Source organism: Aulostomus chinensis, chromosome 8 (genome assembly GCF_037954235.1).
Source record: "Aulostomus chinensis isolate RoL2024-O1b breed Wild chromosome 8, RoL_Achi_v1.0, whole genome shotgun sequence".
Classification (NCBI taxonomy): Eukaryota; Metazoa; Chordata; class Actinopteri; order Syngnathiformes; family Aulostomidae; genus Aulostomus; species Aulostomus chinensis.
Window position 1 is genome coordinate 27305548 of NC_141327.1, and position 19751 is coordinate 27325298.

The window sequence follows — 19751 nt, forward strand, 5'->3', positions numbered from 1 at the left end:
AATATTTACTCATTGCATATTGAGATCTGTTATATTTCAGTATTGTTTGTGTTGGAGGGGTGGAAGAGTTCCTCCTGGTCCATCACGTTTGGGCCGCTGCTGTAATTTAGCGCTTGAGTGATTGAGGTTCATGCCATCTCTTTAAATTCAGCCGATGGTGACGCGCCTGGTGTTGACAACTGGAGCGGAGGCTCGACTTGTGTTCAATAACTGCCCCCCCCCCGCCCCCCCCCTCCAGCCATCCTGGGCAGCAAAGTGACTTATCTGATGTTTGTATCTGTCTGCTTTTGGTTTGACCTCCCTGCTCTCGATGTGATGCTTATTTTAATTATTATGGAGGAATTTACGGTGATGAAAGATCAGAAATGTGTGCAGCTGGGCAGGTAGACGGCCATTTGTAAATAATTTACAGAGGAAGACTGTCCGTCTGTTGGGAGGCACTTAACACTTTCATACAACCTGCTTTATAGACAGTGTTTCAGTTCCAATTAGGGTTTTTTTTTTATTCCTTTTAACAGATTGAGTTGAAGGTAAAGTTGAGGAATCCAGAAAAGACTACTGAGATGTAACCACACACTCCTCAAGAGGGATGACGTGCAGCTTAGAGTTTACAGACTGTAAATGTGTCTCCGGGGTCTCCGTCGTCTCCTAGAGGACGAGATTCATCTTCCAGTAAACTGTAAAGAAATCAGGACCACGGAGAAGGTTTTCTGCTTTTTTTTTTTTACAGAGCGATTTGATGTCTGAAATGTCAACAATAAAGCTGGTGTTCTGAAAGGTGTTGGTGGGAGTCATCAGGTGTGTAGTGATGTGTCTCGCTGGAACGTCTTCATGTGGGGTCCTCAATTGTGGATGGTGGAGGAATCCAGGAGGCGAGCTCTTGCTCATGCTAAGCTAATCCTTCTGCTGGCCATACAACCCTGGTGTCCGCATCCTCCTGTAACTCAGCACTCAAGTTCACGAAGCATTCAGGAACCACCAGGACGCGATGAAGGAGGGGGAAATGTTTTTGAGAGCAACACAACTACTTACAAGTTGAAAAGCAAGAACCCCTTCTTGTATGAAGCAGCAGTGCGAAGCAGGGACGGCCCTTCCCTCTTGTTGCTGAGTTTTCTACAACTGGTCCTGCAGTGACACCAGAGCCGCTTGTTCCTGTGTCACTTATTCTCTGCCAATTCATCCCCAACCTGCCATGTTTGCATGATGAATTTCTCAATCCTTCCACCCCCCCCCCCCCTCCACTCCCTTTTTTTTGCTCCTGCGCCGTAGATGAACTCAATCAAATCCAGGCTCGCATCATCAGCCCCTCCCTCCTTCGAGCTGCGGGCGCCTGCTGGTCCTCCTCACCGCAGTCCGCAGTACATCCACCGGCGCCCGTCAGAGTGCTGCAGACTGCGGTCTCCATCACACTCCTCCCTGCGCTCCCCTGGCAGGTGGAAAGGACACACACTCACACACACACTCACACACGCACACACGCTCTCTTACACGCGGGGCCGGGACAATGTGAGTATGAGCTCTAAAATCTCTTCATTTACACCTCGACAAGTAGATTTAGAGGGATTTTCGAAACCTCAGGAAGGCTGGGGGATTATTTGAGGGACTTTTCTGCAGCGTCACGGGCAGGTAAAGTTGCGTCATCGGTCGGTCGGTCGGTCGTGTGTGCGGGACGTCTCATATTTGCTCAGGATTTTACAGGCTGCGATGCGCATGAATTTACTTTACTGGCGCACAGAACAGGTTTTGTTGTGTTGAAGTCCTCCGAGCTGCCTTGCCCTTTAATAACCTTCATCTTTCCGCCGTGTTGGAGCAGGTTTGAAGGTTTTAGAAATCAAACGATGTCGTGAGTTACCGAATGCTGCTCTTCCATGACCTCAAGTCGCCTTTGCTTTTTGAAAAGGAAAGAGTGGTGATGCAGCACATCACCTCCCCCCCCCCCCACATGTGCCCCATTGAGTGTTGCCAACTTGGCGACTTTCTCTTTAACTCTGTCGACTTTCCAACTCTCCATGGCGACTTCTTTTGTCAAAAGCGACTGGCGACAAATCTAGCCACTTCTCCTGGTGTTATTGTTCCTTACCGAGAAGTTGGCCACACTGGTCCCATTCCGTCTCTGCAGTGCTTACACGGACAGCGCCAAGGAGGCGCATTCTGGCGCACACAAACTCACGCACTCGGACGATCACGCTTTTTAGATGTCCCATTTTTTTTTTTTTTTTTTACTGACTATTAGGGTTTTTTTTCTCGTCTCTTCTCTTCGCTATGTAAGTGTAAGATTTTTCTTTTGTGAAGCTCCTACCAAAACTTTTAGTGCAACATTAACATTCATTCCGATTCCCTCTTTTGTTGCTGTATTGTCATGTGTCCGTGAGCATATTTTCTGTGCAACACAATAGTCGAGGAACAGTTGAAATGAAGGTGTGTGTGTGTGTGTGTGTGTGTGTGTGTGTGTGTGTGTGTCCCTCAGGGCTTTCCTCTCAGGCTTGGCAGTGTTGGCCCTCGTGGTGTCAACTGAAGGAATGTTCGTGTAAGTTGAGAACATGAATAAATTCACTAGATCTTTCACAGCCAAGAGTATTTGAACACATAAATGTGCTGTAACTAAGTGGAGGATTCTGTGTGCGATTTAAAAAAAAAAATATATATATATATATATATATATATATATATATATATATATACATATATACACACATACATATATGTATATGTATATATATATATATATACATATATACACACATACATATATGTATATGTGTATATATATATAATGTGTATATATGTATGTATGTGTATATGTATGTGTATGTATGTATGTATATATGTATGTGTATGTATGTATATATGTATGTGTATGTATGTATGTGTATGTATGTATATATGTGTGTGTATGTATGTATGTGTATGTATGTATATATGTGTGTGTGTATATACATATGTGTATGTATATATGTGTGTGTATATACATATGTGTATGTATATATGTGTGTGTGTATATACATATGTGTATGTATATATGTGTGTGTGTATATACATATGTGTATGTATATATGTGTGTGTGTATATACATATGTGTATGTATATATGTGTGTGTGTATATACATATGTGTATGTATATATGTGTGTGTGTATTTACTTATTGTATAGTATAGTATTGCAGTAAATCCTGATAAATCGTAACTCGTCATGAATGAAGGTCCTGGCCTGTATCCAGATTTAGTGCTGAAAAGTTGTTTGTTTGTTTTTTTACCTGAGAAGCGTCACATGACAGGCTCCTCCCACTTTAAGGAGTTGTGGTTGCTGACAACCTTGAAGCAGAGACCCACAGATGATCACACAGGAGTAGCCAGACAATAAAGATGAATTCTGCTGTTACAGACCGAGTACCAACAACAGCTTCCTCACAGTGTCCGAGTGTCTCGAGTACGAGCTGGTCTGCAAAACAGACGAATACGAGGTGAGTGGAGCTCCTCCTCTCCACCCCTCACCCCTCCAGCATCTTCCTACTGCTTCACCTGGGTCTCTGCACGAGTGAACTGTAGTAGCCATAGGAGAACCAGCTAAACTGGTGTTTCTCAACCACTGGGCTGTGGTGCATGAAATGACACGCTTTAACCCCATCAACTTCTATAAGAATATGAAATTATTATCTGTTAAAAATCCATGTTCAGACAGTGTCATCCGTGTGAGACGCTCTCTTTGTTACTATTCCACATTCTTCTGTCAGTGAAAATGGCTCGAATGTTTCTCCCTATGGCTCTAATGACACAGCACTTGTTGGATTTTCTTGACAGGCTTTAAATTGATTATTGGCTCTGGGTAGAATTAACGAGCTGAAATAATTGGGGATCCTCTTAACTGGCCCTGGTCCAGTGAAAGTATGACAGTAGACTTTTGAAATTAAAAAAAATGACTCATTCAGCTCACTGTAACGTGTGTGTGTGTGTGTGTGTGTTAAGGTGAGACACCACAGCCCCACCCGCTGGGTCTCCACTGATGCTGAGGCCTATTTCATGGAAGTGGATACTTTCGTGGCCTTCAGGAGACTTTTTCAGTACATCACCGGAGCAAATGAAGGAGGTAAAGAGAGGAAAGACAGAGGCAGACGGTCATTTGTCATTTTTACTTGAGTTATTGTGTGTGTGTGTGTGTGTGTGTGTGTCATCGGTAGGCATCAAGATGGAGATGACCGCACCAGTCCTGCTTAAAATCCCTCAGGAGACCAACATGTGGGAGCCAGCCATCTACACCCTGAACTTCCTGCTGCCTGCAGCCTATCAGGACAAGCCGCCCACTCCCACCAACGACAAGGTGAACTCAGCCTGACGCAGCACACGCGGCCCTCAGGTCTCCCTCAGCTGCCCTATCTGTCCTAAGAGCATTTACCAGTATGTCGTGTGTAATTAGATCGTAGATTTTTGCTTTCACATCAGTAAAGCTGAGCGGCTGCTGCTGCTCTCACTCAGCAGTTCAGGAATAGATGGTGCTGCCTCATGAAAGGCTCCGATTTCTGATTCCAGATAATTCCAAACGCCATTAATCGACATCCTTTACCTCCTTTCGTCTTTACACTTCCAAACAATAGAAAACACATCCAGTGACTTTTGCTTTTGAGTGAGAGACCATTATCAACAATAATAATAACAAGAAGAGTGATTTGACATTTTTAGTCATTTTATGAGCCTGAACATACATTTTCGTCAATATTCTGTGCTGACGTAGCAGAGATGCTGTATGTGACAGTGACTCCCTGTCCTCCGCAGCTGTACTTCACCGTGATGCCAGAGATGGACGTGTATGTGACGAGTTATGGAGGCTGGATGCTGTCCGTCACTTCCGGGATTCCTGCTCGCCAGCTGACCAAAGAACTGGAGAGAGTCCAAGCGCCCTACAACCACAGCTACCGCTACGGAGTTGAATATGACAGGTGGTGAACACATCCTGTCGTACACACACGGGTGTTTGATTGGCAGCTCAGAATCAAGGAGGATATGATGTCATACGCACAGACAGAATAATAAGAAACCTCGTAAGAGTCTATATTCACTGTGACTCACCAAAACATGTTGGGTGCATTTCATTCCTTCGAAAGAGCAATGAGAGAGATGATTTATTCTGAATATTTTAACATTTGCAATGATTGCATCCATGTGTGCTCGCTAGCACTCCTCTTTTTCAATGCATTTACAGATGCGTTGCTGTCTCTGGGTTTTACCAGCTGTCATTCAGGAGCACGAAGCTCAACATCGTTAGATAACCCCTGGTACCGATGACGCGCCGCACGCAATCTGTTACATGTTGATGTTTTCATCTGGTCCATATTGAAAAGCAGCGGCACGGTGGTGCAGTGGTCAGCACTGTCACCTCACAGCAAGAGGGTTCCGGGTTTGAGCCCCGGCACCAACACGGGGTCTCCATGTTCTCCCTGTTCCTGCTGGGTTCTCTCTGGTACTCCAGCTTCCTCCACAGTCCAAAGACATCAAGAGGGGACCAGGTTAATCCAGACTCTAAATTGACCGTAGGCGTGGCTGGGAGAGCCAATGGTTGTCTGTCTATATGTGCTGGCCCTGCCATGGACTGGTGACCCGTCCATGGTGAACCCCGCCTCTCGCCTGAAGGCAGCTCGGATAGGCTCCACCGCCCACCACCCTTAACAGGATGAGTGGTCGAAAATGGATGGATGGATGGATGATGTATAGATTTTATGAAACTCCAGTGAAGAAAATGAAATGGGAAATTTATTTCTGGACATGGAGTTGTAGTGTTTGTCTTTCTCACTCTGTGTGTGTGTGTGTGTGTGTGTGTGTGTGTGTGTGTGTGTGTGTGTGTGTGTGTGTGTGTGTGTGTGTGTGTGTGTGTGTGTGTAGTCCTTTGATGCTGTTGAACAGGCCCAATGAGGTGTGGTACGTCGCGGAGGGGGAGCCAGTTTGCACAGATCCCCAGGAGCCGACCCCACCACACACCCAGAGGTCGATTGTAACCAGCTCACCCACAGAGTTTCCTTCTGACCCACAGCCACACACACTCTCTGATTCACCCTCGCTCACACCCTCCAACCTGTCCTTGAATACGACCTCCAACAACTTCTCTGACACACCTGCTGTCCCTCCATCCAGCTCCCCTCCTAGTCCATCATCCCACCCTGCTGCCGGGTCTGCCTTCAGCCATCCCCCCACGTCGACCCAGATCCTGTTGGATCCAACAACCAACTACACTGATCCCATCTCCATGAGCCCGTCTCTGGAGCCCCGGGGTGACGCCGCCCTGTGGAACAGCACAGCGCACAGTTCTGTGGATACACAGGCCGAGAGCAACCCTGTGGTCGAGCCAGATGACGCTCACTAACAACCAATGCTAACATGACGTGTAAATAGAAAGGAAACAGCGTATGTTTGTGGTAGATCTTGGTTTTCCCTTCCTCCTTATCCCTCTGTTACTGTGTATCACACACACTCTCACCTGCAGCTTTCTGTATCAGCCAACATTCACCACTTTGTCGTTTGAAGCTTAACCCCTTAACCTTTTTCGCACCATAATACTATATATTTTTATTAAAACGCCTGGTTTGTTACGCCTGGAGGAGTTACGGTAATTTGAAATACACATGTGCTGCGTTGTCCTGGGTGATCTCCATGGCAGCACTGCTTTTTTCAGTGTTTTTGTTAAAACACCATGCCAACATTCAAAGCAGCACAGCTGCCACATAGTGCAAGACTCTGAAGTGTTCTTGGTCTCTTTGGAAAGGTAACATTCTCAGGTGTCTTGCAGAAGTGTCCATTTGATTCTTGGATTTACTGACAAGGAGATACAGTGGTTTGAGTAAAGAGTGTTTTAGTTCCGCCCATTACTCTGTCTGATTGTTGACTAGTAAAAACTAGGTCCATGACCAGCTAGGACTGAACAGACAGTACTAGTCCACAGACACAGGTCCTGACTTCCCTCAGTCCAAATCTGAAGTCAAAATGTCAAAAAATGACATGTATACAGTGTTTGGCACTCAAAAAGTCCTATAATTCATCCATTGGTCCTATCTGGAGACTCCAAAAGGACGTCTGGATAACCAAACACAAAAACATCAGATCCTAACAGACTCGTGGTCTCTAATGACAACCAACACTGGCAGGATGCAGCTTTACATGGGATTTGGATATTTTTGGTCGTTTTGGGATGAACAAATAGAGACAAATAGCGCAAATCACCAACAGTGTCAAACAACTATAAAACTGTAAAAATGATCTTAATTGTTATGCATTCTCCATTGAAATTGAATAAGACTGACAATAATAACTAATATTTCACTTACTAATAATTCCAGCCTCTCTCCCCTGCTCCACTCTGCTACGCTTGGTAACGTTTGTTTGTTGTAGTGGTGAAACATGTCAGAGCTGAATGGACTTTATATGCACTTTTAATGGATTCTTGCACGATATTGAATATCCCAAGATGGTGAGAAATAAAGAAAGGGGCCGGAGACGATCGCTGTCTGCTTTCCATCCTACCAGTCCAAATTAAGTCCATCAAGGGAGACCGTATAATAAACACATATGCATTTTTGGATCCTGGTAGTACAGCCACCTTTTGTTCAGAACATCTCATGCAAAGGCTCAATCTTGCTGGCAGACAAACCAATTTTCTTCTACAGACTATGGGACAGGAAAGAGTTGTCCCAGCATATTCACTACCTGGTTTGGAAATATCTGGTTTGGAGACCAACCTTTTCTATAAACTTCCTGAAGTTCTCAGCCAGAAGAAGATGCCTGTAAGCATGGACAACATTGTGACTGAAGGAGATCTGGCAAAGTGGCCATACCTATCAAAGGTAAAAATTCCCAGCATTAAGGCTAATGTGGATTTGTTGATTGGAAGCAACGCTCCCGAGATATTGGAGCCTTGGGAGGTCATAAATAGCCAAGGGGAAGGCCCATATGCCATAAGAACAGCACTGGGGTGGGTTATTAACTGCCCTTTGCAAGGAAATGGCAGCAGCTTGGAAGCTGAGGTCCCTTCAGTAGTTGTCAACAGGATTTCTGTTAGCAGGTTGGAAAAAATGCTGAGTGAGCAGTACAACCACGACTTTAATGAGAGAGCAACAGAGGAAAGGGGGCTCTCAAGAGAGGACATGGAGTTCATGGAGATTGTGGAAAGGTCTGCAACAGACAGAGAGGGTCATTACAGCTTGAAATTGCCCTTTAAGAAGGATGCTGTGTCTCTGCCCAACAACTTCTCCCTGGTGAAACAAAGGTTACTTGGTCTGAAAGGGAAATTCCTTAACATGGGCAAGGTTTGGTATATCCCTCACCACGGTGTATATCATCCAAGGAAGAGGACACTGCTGGTGGTGTTTGACTGCGGTGCAGCATGCAACCAACATCATTGAACCAACAGCTCTTGCAAGGTCCCAACCTGGGTCCTCATTAAGCTCAGGCAGGAACGGGTAGCATTTATGGCTGACATCCAAGCAATGTTTCATCAGGTCAAGGTTGCAGAGAAGGATAGAGACTTCCTGCGCTTTTTGTGGTGGCTGGAGGGAGATCTGACTAAGGTCATTTCAAGGTTTGCACAGGTTCAAGGTTCAAGGTTTCATATATAATCTGTTTGGTGCTGTCTCCTCTCCAAGTCGTGCTAGCTTTGCTTTGAGGAAAACAGCAGATGACAATCGGTCCAACTTTCCAGCTGCAGTGGTTCAAACAGTCAAGGAGAACTTTTATGTTGAGGATTGTCTGAAGAGCATGGTGTGTGAAGAGGAAGCCACCCTCATGGTCAAAAATCTTTCTGCTCTCTGTCAAAAGGGAGGTTTCACTCTGACCAAATGGATGAGCAACAATCACACCATGTTGCAAACCTTTCCTGAGGAACACAGAGCGAAAGATCTGAGTGAACTTAATCTGGATAGAGACAAACTTCCTGTCGAAAGAGCTCTTGGGTTGCAATGGTGTGTTGAAACCGATACATTTAGCTTCAAGATGGAAGTTCAACAAAAGACTTGCACCAGACGGGGAATGTTGTCTGTCTCTAGTTCAGTGTATGATCCTCTGGGGTTTCTTGCACCAGTTGTGTTGCCCTCTAAAATCATGCAGCAGGAGCTTTGTCGAAGAAGTTTTGGATGGGATGAGACCATACCCCCGGACATCTTGCATCAGTGGACAAGGCGGATGGAGGACCTGGATATGCTGTCTGAGTTCAAGGTTGAAAGGTGCATTAAACCTAAGGGATTTGGACATCCCATACGTGCTCAGCTACATAATTTTTCGGATGCTAGTGAAGCAGGATATGGAGCCGTCACTTATCTCAGGATGCGGAACAACAGAAATGACGTCCATGTTGCATTCCTGATGGGTAAGGCTAGAGTTACACCTTTAAAGGGTGTTACTATTCCTCGTTTAGAGCTGACTGCTGCTGTCCTGGCTGTGCGTGTTCCTCCAGAGTCAGGACAAGGGCAGGGAACATCATTAGAGACCCGTCTCACCCTGGACACAAACTGTTCTCGCTCCTCTCCTCTGGCAGGCGCTACAGAGCCCTGCGCACAAAAACAACAAGACTGAAAAACAGTTTCTTTCCCACTGCCATCTCTCTGTTAAACAGCTGATCTGTTAACCTGCTGCACTGTTGAGTGGTCACACACTCATGTTCAACTGGACACTCACTCAAGTCTGCACTACATTGTGTACCTTGCACCAATTGTGTTTTTGCACTGATCATATTTTGTACATATTATCTTCTTTGCATAGGTGTATATATTTTCTATTATTTATGTTTGTTATGTTTGTTTCTTCTGCTCATTCCATGAGTGACACCAACTGCCAGAGTCAAATTCCTAGTATGTTGTGAACATACTTGGCCATTAAAACTCTTTCTGATTCTGATTCTGATTTTGGACGGATAGCACTTCTGTGCTGAAATATATCATGAATGAGGACAAGCGCTTCCACACGTTCGTAGCCAATAGGATCTCAGGTATCAGAGGAGCCACTCGAGCTGCACAATGGCGGTATGTGAGCTCTCAGGAAAACCCTGAGGATGTTGCATCCAGAGGAGTGAGAGCTTGAGATTTTATTCATGACAACAGGTGGATTGAGGGTCCAAAGTTCTTGTGTAAACCAGAGGGGGACTGGCCGGCAAACCTGGTAGAGACTGCGATAACAGCAGATGACACAGAGGTCAAGATGGAAGCCATGGTGAACATCATTAATGTGGAGGGCTCACCTGATGCCACCGGCCGGCTAATGGCCTACTTTTCAAATTGAATGAGGCTCAAGGTATCTGTTGCCTGGTTCATGAAGCTGAAAGGCTTGCTTTTGGAAAGGTGGCGCAGGAGGAGTGAGGCGGAGGCTTCCAATACCAGCAGGTTAAGATCAGACGTGCCAAAGGGACACACTTTGTCAGCTAAGGATCTTTTTGAGGCCGAGCTTGCCATTATTCAGTACAGCCAGCAACAAAGATTTGGAGAAGAGATTGCCACGCTGTCATCTGGTAAGGCTACTGTGAGCAGGCAGAGTGCTGTCTACAGATTGGACCCATATTTGGATAATGGGCTTCTGAGAGTTGGAGGACGGTTGACTAGGGGCTCCCTGCCAGAGGAAACTAAGCATCCGCTTATTCTCTCCAAGGATCAACATGTTGCCACTCTCATTCTGAAGCACATTCACAACCAGCTTGGCCCTAGTGGTCGCAATCACACACTGTCCACACTGAGGAGGAAGTACTGGGTCACAAGTGCCAACTTAGCAGTGAGAAAGGTTATAACAGAATGTGGTTTCTGCAGAGGGTACAATGGAAGAATGGTGGAGCAAAAGATGGCAGATTTGCCAAAAGAGGATTCTTCCTGATTATCCTCCCTTTACCAATGTGGGAATTGACTGTTTTGGACCTATTGTCGTGAACAAAGGACGAGGCACAGCCAAGCGCTATGGTGTGACTTTCACCTGTCTAGCCAGCAGAGCGGTCCATTTGGAAGTGGCTACCTCTTTGGATACAGATGCATGTATCAATGCCCTGCGCCGTTTCATGAGCAGGAGAGGTCAGGTTGCTCATATTCAGTCCGACAATGCTACCAACTTCATCGGAGCAGAGAGGGAGTTAAGAGAGGCACTAGCATCATTGAATCATACGCAGATTCAAGGAGCTTTGCAAAAAAATGGAGTTAATTGGAATTTCAATCCTCCTGCAGGTTGGCATCATGGTGGAGTCTGGGAGCGTGCAATCCGCATGGTGAGAAGGATTCTGACCTCAGTACTTCAACAGCAGAGATTGGATGATGACGGACTTCAAACAATAATGTGTGAAGCTGAGGTTATTTTAAATGATCGGCCCATCACCAAACTGTCAGATGATCCAAACGATCTGGAGCCGCCCACTCCCAATCATATCCTCCTCCGGAAAGGAAGACCATCCTTACCACCTGGATTGTTTGAGCCACATGACCTGTACATAAAAAGAAGATGGAGGCAAGTCCAGTACATCTCTATCTTTTCTGGTACGGGAATATCTACCTCTGCTGCAGTGGAACCAGGAAAGGAAAAATCTGAAGCCTGGAGCTATTGTGGCTATAATGGATGCGACGGCTCCACGAGGCTCCTGGCCTCTAGGAAGAGTCTTGGAGGCTTTTCAAGATAACAAGGGACTTGTGCGTTCAGTGCGTCTGAAGACAAAGTCTAGTGTAATAGAACATCCTGTGACAAAACTTTGTTTATTACACAAGATTACAGATTAGCAGGTCATCTCAGGTTTCTGTGTATGCGGTATACGATATTACATTATGTGGTAAATGTGTTCATTGTATTATTTTGATTATGGCTCCTTGGTTTGTACTTGAAGGAATTACACGTCTGTTAGCCATTACAATTAGGGGCCGGTATGTAGGAGTCATTTCTATGTAAATGTACGTAAGGTACCAAATTGGGCCAGTAGGTGTCCTCACTGTCTTAGGTGGAGCTATCTATACAGGTGGGAACTTCCGTCAGGTGTCAGGTGTTTGGTAGACGGAGTAGCACACAGTTTTCGACCTCTCCACTCTGCTATGCTCTGTAACGTTTGTTTGTTGTAGTGGTGAAACATGTCAGAGCTGAATGGACTTTATATGCACTTTTAATGGAATCTTGCACGATATTGAATATCTCAAGATGGTGAGAAATAAAGAAAGTATCAAGTGAAGAAGCGGAGTTGGAAGCGCTTTATTTCACTAGACGTAAAGTTACGGTCCTATAGCAGCAAGCGCGTCGATTAGCGCGTCGATTAGCCCGTCTATGCAGCCCCTCGGCGGCTTTAAGTTTTAGGCTTGGCCGCTACAATTATCATTTTACATTTTTGGGCTGTGTTTATTAGGGCCCGACCGACTTATCGGCCAGCCGATTAAATCGGCCGATTATGGCCCGTTTGAGAATAATCGGTTATCGGCCTAAACTGCCCGATAATCGCCGATTTTTTTCAGAAATAAAATGCAGAGAATAAGACATGGTTTCACTTTGAAAGGAAAGGGCTTGTGAATATTTTAATTTGTTCTTATAATTCTTTCCCCACACAAAATACCTCGTTCTTTTGCAGTTGTTTTTTTTTCATTGTTTGTTTTCAAAGATGTGAGATGATGAACAAAATAGGTGGGTGTTAGAATCACTGTTTGGCACATTATTATTATCATTATTATTATTTTAAAAAGCTAACGGTTCATTGTTGTTGGCCTTATGTTAACAGTGGTTATTGTGTTAATATGCTGCTTGCTTCAGCAATAAAAAGGACTTGAAATTAATTGTCTGCCTCTAATTTACATCTTTGTAGAAGTCTGATAGTCTCAAAAGCAGCCATTTGTTCTACATATAAAATACATATATGAATTAAGTGTGTGTGTGTGTGTGTGTGTGTGTGTGTGTGTGTATATCAAAAACCTAAATCAACACAATTTTAAAATTTAATGAAAAAAAATCCGCCAATTAATCGGTTATCGGATTTTTTATCCTCCAATTATCGGCATCGGCTTAAAAAAATCCATTTCGATCGGGCCCTAGCGTTTATATTGGATATTAAAAGAAACAATGATACTTCTTTATCAACAATGTGTGTGTGTGTGTGTGTGTGTGTGTGTGTGTGTGTGTGTGTGTGTGTGTGTGTGTGTGTGTGTGTGTGTGTGTGTGAGAGAGATGAGTTCACATGTATGGATGTCAGGTAACACAAGACTTGGACAACATGGTGTATTTCCCCCCTTTGGAGACAGCAGTCCATACTCAGGTCAAAGGCTCACAGTATTTTTCAAAATTTAGAGAAGAATCTTGACCCGTTCTCCCTCTCTTCAGGGGTCAGAACAGTTCTGACTGCTCACTCAACACATCCGTCTTGTCGGTTACTTTTTTTCTGATTTGATTCGTAAATTGAACTACGTCGTTGTCAACAGTTGTAATTTCAATATTTACTCATTGCATATTGAGATCTGTTATATTTCAGTATTGTTTGTGTTGGAGGGGTGGAAGAGTTCCTCCTGGTCCATCACGTTTGGGCCGCTGCTGTAATTTAGCGCTTGAGTGATTGAGGTTCATGCCATCTCTTTAAATTCAGCCGATGGTGACGCGCCTCCGAGAGGACGAGATTCATCTTCCAGTAAACCGTAAAGAAACCAGGACCACGGAGAAGGTTTTCTGCTTTTTTTTTACAGAGCGATTTGATGTCTGAAATGTCAACAATAAAGCTGGTGTTCTGAAAGGTGTTGGTGGGAGTCATCAGGTGTGTAGTGATGTGTCTCGCTGGAACGTCTTCATGTGGGGTCCTCAATTGTGGATGGTGGAGGAATCCAGGAGGCGAGCTCTTGCTCATGCTAAGCTAATCCTTCTGCTGGCCATACAACCCTGGTGTCCGCATCCTCCTGTAACTCAGCACTCAAGTTCACGAAGCATTCAGGAACCACCAGGACGCGATGAAGGAGGGGGAAATGTTTTTGAGAGCAACACAACTACTTACAAGTTGAAAAGCAAGAACCCCTTCTTGTATGAAGCAGCAGTGCGAAGCAGGGACGGCCCTTCCCTCTTGTTGCTGAGTTTTCTACAACTGGTCCTGCAGTGACACCAGAGCCGCTTGTTCCTGTGTCACTTATTCTCTGCCAATTCATCCCCAACCTGCCATGTTTGCATGATGAATTTCTCAATCCTTCCACCCCCCCCCCCTCCACTCCCTTTTTTTTGCTCCTGCGCCGTAGATGAACTCAATCAAATCCAGGCTCGCATCATCAGCCCCTCCCTCCTTCGAGCTGCGGGCGCCTGCTGGTCCTCCTCACCGCAGTCCGCAGTACATCCACCGGCGCCCGTCAGAGTGCTGCAGACTGCGGTCTCCATCACACTCCTCCCTGCGCTCCCCTGGCAGGTGGAAAGGACACACACTCACACACACACACACGCTCTCTTACACGCGGGGCCGGGACAATGTGAGTATGAGCTCTAAAATCTCTTCATTTACACCTCGACAAGTAGATTTAGAGGGATTTTCGAAACCTCAGGAAGGCTGGGGGATTATTTGAGGGACTTTTCTGCAGCGTCACGGGCAGGTAAAGTTGCGTCATCGGTCGGTCGGTCGGTCGTGTGTGCGGGACGTCTCATATTTGCTCAGGATTTTACAGGCTGCGATGCGCATGAATTTACTTTACTGGCGCACAGAACAGGTTTTGTTGTGTTGAAGTCCTCCGAGCTGCCTTGCCCTTTAATAACCTTCATCTTTCCGCCGTGTTGGAGCAGGTTTGAAGGTTTTAGAAATCAAACGATGTCGTGAGTTACCGAATGCTGCTCTTCCATGACCTCAAGTCGCCTTTGCTTTTTGAAAAGGAAAGAGTGGTGATGCAGCACATCACCTCCTCCTCCTCCTCCTCCTCCTCCTCCTCCCCAAACGTGTCCCATTTCGTCTCTGCAGTGCTTACACGGAATGCGCCACACTGAGGCGCATTCTGGCGCGCACACACTCACGCACTCGGAGGATCACGCTTTTTAGAATTCATCACATTTTTTTTTACTGAATATTAGGGGTTTTTTTCTCGTCTCCTCTCTTCGCTATGTAAGTTTAAGATTTTTCTTTTGTGAAGCTCCTACCAAAACTTTTAGCGCAACATTAACATTCATTCCGATTCCCTCTTTTGTTGCTGTATTGTCATGTGTCCGTGAGCATATTTTCTGTGCAACACAATAGTCGAGGAACAGTTGAAATGAAAGTGTGTGTGTGTGTGTGTGTGTGTGTGTGTGTGTGTGTGTGTGTGTGTGTGTGTGTGTGTGTGTGTCCCTCAGGGCTTTCCTCTCAGGCTTGGCAGTGTTGGCCCTCGTGGTGTCAACTGAAGGAACTGTCGGGTAAGTTGAGAACATGAATAAATTCACTCGACGTTTCATGGCCAAAAGTATTTGAACACATAAATGTGCTGTAACTAAGTGGAGGATTTGGCAACATATTTGTGTGCAAGAACACACACGCACACACATACATGATGTGTGTGTGTATATATGTGTGTGTGTTTATATATGTGTCAATATGTAAATTGTATATACATATATACATATTAATTATATATAATATTATATAGTAGTAAATCCTGATAAATCGTAACTCGTCATGAATGAAGGTCCTGGCCTGTATCCAGCTTTCGTGCTGAAAAGTTGTTGTTTTTTTTACCTGAGAAGCGTCACATGACAGGCTCCTCCCACTTTAAGGAGTTGTGGTTGCTGACAACCTTGAAGCAGAGACCCACAGATGATCACACAGGAGTAGCCAGACAATAAAGATGAATTCTGCTGTTACAGACCGAGTACCAACAACAGCTTCTGCACAGTGTCCGAGTGTCTCGAGTACGAGCTGGTCTGCAAAACAGACGAATACGAGGTGAGTGGAGCTCCTCCTCTCCACCCCTCACCCCTCCAGCATCTTCCTACTGCTTCACCTGGGTCTCTGCACGAGTGAACTGTGGTAGCCATAGGAGAACCAGCTAAACTGGTGTTTCTCAACCACTGGGCTGTGGTGCATGAAATGACACGCTTTAACCCCATCAACTTCTATAAGAATATGAAATTATTATCTGTTAAAAATCCATGTTCAGACAGTGTCATCCGTGTGAGACGCTCTCTTTGTTACTATTCCACATTCTTCTGTCAGTGAAAATGGCTTGAATGTTTCTCCCTATGGCTCTAATGACACAGCACTTGTTGGATTTTCTTGACAGGCTTTAAATTGATTATTGGCTCTGGGTAGAATTAACGAGCTGAAATAATTGGGGATCCTCTTAACTGGCCCTGGTCCAGTGAAAGTATGACAGTAGACTTTTGAAATTAAAAAAAATGACTCATTCAGCTCACTGTAACGTGTGTGTGTGTGTGTGTGTGTGTGTTAAGGTGAGACACTACAGCCCCACCCGCTGGGTCTCCACTGATGCCGAGGCCTATTTCATGGGAGTGGGTGCTGCCATGGCCTTCAGGAGACTTTTTCAGTACATCACCGGAGCAAATGAAGGAGGTAAAGAGAGGAAAGACAGAGGCAGACGGTCATTTAGTCATTTTTACGTGAGTTATTGTGTGTGTGTGTGTGTGTGTGTGTGTGTGTGTGTGTGTGTGTGTGTGTGTCTCATCGGTAGGCATCAAGATGGAGATGACCGCACCAGTCCTGGTTAAAATCCCCGAGGAGACCAACATGTGGGAGCCAGCCATCTACACCCTGAACTTCCTGCTGCCTGCAGCCTATCAGGACAAGCCGCCCACTCCCACCAACGACAAGGTGAACTCAGCCTGACGCAGCACACGCGGCCCTCAGGTCTCCCTCAGCTGCCCTATCTGTCCTAAGAGCATTTACCAGTATGTCGGTGTGTAATTAGATCGTAGATTTTTGCTTTCACATCAGTAAAGCTGAGCGGCTGCTGCTGCTCTCACTCAGCAGTTCAGGAATAGATGGTGCTGCCTCATGAAAGGCTCCGATTTCTGATTCCAGATAATTCCAAACGCCATTAATCGACATCCTTTACCTCCTTTCGTCTTTACACTTCCAAACAATAGAAAACACATCCAGTGACTTTTGCTTTTGAGTGAGAGACCATTATCAACAATAATAATAACAAGAAGAGTGATTTGACATTTTTAGTCATTTTATGAGCCTGAACATACATTTTCGTCAATATTCTGTGCTGACGTAGCAGAGATGCTGTATGTGACAGTGACTCCCTGTCCTCCGCAGCTGTACTTCACCGTGATGCCAGAGATGGACGTGTATGTGACGAGTTATGGAGGCTGGATGCTGTCCGTCACTTCCAGGCTTGAAGCTCACCAGCTGACCAAAGAACTGGAGAGAGTCCGAGCGCCCTACAACCACAGCTACCACTATGGAGTCGGCTATGACAGGTGGTGAACACATCCTGTCGTACACACACGGGTGTTTGATTGGCAGCTCAGAATCAAGGAGGATATGATGTCATATGCACAGACAGAATAATAAGAAACCTCGTAAGAGTCTATATTCACTGTGACTCACCAAAACATGTTGGGTGCATTTCATTCCTTCGAAAGAGCAATGAGAGAGATGATTTATTCTGAATATTTTAACATTTGCAATGATTGCATCCATGTGTGCTCGCTAGCACTCCTCTTTTTCAATGCATTTACAGATGCGTTGCTGTCTCTGGGTTTTACCAGCTGTCATTCAGGAGCACGAAGCTCAACATCGTTAGATAACCCCTGGTACCGATGACGCGCCGCACGCAATCTGTTACATGTTGATGTTTTCATCTGGTCCATATTGAAAAGCAGCGGCACGGTGGTGCAGTGGTCAGCACTGTCACCTCACAGCAAGAGGGTTCCGGGTTTGAGCCCCGGCTCCAACACTGGGTCTTTCTGTGTACGTTCTCCTTGTTCCTGCTGGGTTCTCTCTGGTACTCCAGCTTCCTCCACAGTCCAAAGACATCAAGAGGGGACCAGGTTAATCCAGACTCTAAATTGACTGTAGGCGTGGCTGGGAGAGCCAATGGTTGTCTGTCTATATGTGCTGGCCCTGCCATGGACTGGTGACCCGTCCATGGTGAACCCCGCCTTTCGCCTGAAGGCAGCTCGGATAGGCTCCACCCCCCACCACCCTTAAACAGGATGAGTGGTCGAAAATGGATGGATGGATGGATGATGTATAGATTTTCTGAAACTCCAGTGGAGAAAATGAAATGGGAAATTTATTTCTGGACATGAAGTTGTAGTGTTTGTCTTTCTCACTCTGTGTGTGTGTGTGTGTGTGTGTGTGTGTGTGTGTGTGTGTGTGTGTGTGTGTGTGTGTGTGTAGTCCTTTCAAGCTGTTGAACAGGCACAATGAGTTGTGGTACGTAGCGGAGGGGGAGCCAGTTTGCACAGATCCCCAGGAGCCGACCCCACCACACACCCAGAGGTCGATTGTAACCAGCTCACCCACAGAGTTTCCTTCTGACCCACAGCCACACACACTCTCTGATTCACCCTCGCTCACACCCTCCAACCTGTCCTTGAATACGACCTCCAACAACTTCTCAGGTACGCCCTCTGACACACCTGCTGTCCCTCCATCCAGCTCCCCTCCTAGTCCATCATCCCACCCTGCTGCCGGGTCTGCCTTCAGCCATCCCCCCACGTCGACCCAGATCCTGTTGGATCCAACAACCAACTACACTGATCCCATCTCCATGAGCCCGTCTCTGGAGCCCCGGGGTGACGCCGCCCTGTGGAACAGCACAGCGCACAGTTCTGTGGATACACAGGCCGAGAGCAACCCTGTGGTCGAGCCAGATGACGCTCACTAACAACCAATGCTAACATGACGTGTAAATAGAAAGGAAACAGCGTATGTTTGTGGTAGATCTTGGTTTTCCCTTCCTCCTTATCCCTCTGTTACTGTGTATCACACACACTCTCACCTGCAGCTTTCTGTATCAGCCAACATTCACCACTTTGTCGTTTGAAGCTTAAATTACAGTTTCATCATAGAGATAATAAGATGTATGTATCTGGTAGGAATTTAGAATTTAGCTGTGTTGATTCGCCTAGTTGACACTGACAGCAGGAAGCGCCTTCCTTTAACATCCGTTTAAACTAGCACTGTAGGAAAAGGTTTCCTCCGTGGAAGGTGTGAGCTGGAACTAACTGCAGTAGGCGTCATACCAAGGAGATGTGACTCGGTCTCACTGTGCTCTCGCTACTCTTGAAAATGAAGTTTGATGCTGTAATCAACGATTCTGTGAGTGTAACATTGGTGTTTCCTCGGTTTCCTGCCAAAACAGCCTGCAAGCTTCTTCTCCTTGTTAAGATTTGTGGTAGTTATTTTCATGATCTGTGGCAACATGCTGCTGGTGAATCATTATGAATTCAGTGTGATCGTTCATCAGGATCCTTGGAGCAGCCTTCAGTCCGTCCACTGACGCTCTGTTGTTCTTGTGTTTTGTTTTGGAAACACTAAGATTTAATTTAAACTGGAACTACAGCATCGCGGTAGAACATCAGTAGTATGATGTGTCCCCGTCACAGTGGCCTTGGCCTTTGTGTTTGTGGCCTGCAAACCTGCTGGAGAAGTCATACATTGGGAAGTTACTGAAAACGTTGGATGACTGCCCCAGAGATCCTGAAGAATCCTGACTGATCAGACAACGCAATAATAATTACATCAGTTAGCACACGCCGTTCTCTGTCGACGCTTCTGGAAGCTACATACTGTACGTTCTGAGGAAGGTGCAATAAAAAACAAAACAAATTCTTGTGTTGGGCTCATTGCGTTACTTGAGGTTTTGCTATTCATTTACTAGC

General features: G+C 45.6%; 2 protein-coding genes across 3 annotated transcripts; both read left to right on the forward strand.

Annotated features, from left to right (window-relative positions):
* The first annotated feature begins 1342 nt into the window (after nt 1-1342).
* On the forward strand, nt 1343-7474 carry LOC147257872 (heme-binding protein 2-like). 2 transcript variants are annotated; one of them, XM_086212083.1, is made up of 8 exons: nt 1343-1506; nt 2468-2527; nt 3382-3460; nt 3963-4083; nt 4175-4314; nt 4767-4930; nt 5871-5972; nt 6120-7474. In XM_086212083.1, coding segments are annotated over exons 1-8 (897 nt in total). In that variant the 5' UTR covers nt 1343-1504; the 3' UTR covers nt 6349-7474. The 2 variants fall into 2 exon arrangements, with proteins under 2 accessions (XP_086068209.1, XP_086068208.1); XM_086212082.1 differs by having other exon boundaries at nt 1344-1506; nt 5871-7474.
* Nucleotides 7475-14246: 6772 nt separating this feature from the next.
* Nucleotides 14247-19690, forward strand: LOC147257873 (heme-binding protein 1-like). The gene is made up of 7 exons (XM_086212086.1): nt 14247-14404; nt 15252-15311; nt 15759-15837; nt 16344-16464; nt 16583-16722; nt 17176-17339; nt 18265-19690. Coding segments are annotated over exons 1-7 (1056 nt in total). The 5' UTR covers nt 14247-14402; the 3' UTR covers nt 18755-19690.
* The last annotated feature ends 61 nt before the right edge of the window (nt 19691-19751 follow it).

Excerpts from the sequence above, each read along its gene's own strand:
- LOC147257873 (XM_086212086.1), top strand. Across the intron at positions 16,465-16,582 it reads CACCGGAGCAAATGAAGGAG|GCATCAAGATGGAGATGACC; the intron begins GTAAAGAGAGGA and ends TCTCATCGGTAG. Across the intron at positions 17,340-18,264 it reads TATGGAGTCGGCTATGACAG|TCCTTTCAAGCTGTTGAACA; the intron begins GTGGTGAACACA and ends GTGTGTGTGTAG.
- LOC147257872 (XM_086212082.1), top strand. Across the intron at positions 4,315-4,766 it reads CCACTCCCACCAACGACAAG|CTGTACTTCACCGTGATGCC; the intron begins GTGAACTCAGCC and ends TGTCCTCCGCAG. Across the intron at positions 4,931-5,870 it reads TACGGAGTTGAATATGACAG|TCCTTTGATGCTGTTGAACA; the intron begins GTGGTGAACACA and ends GTGTGTGTGTAG.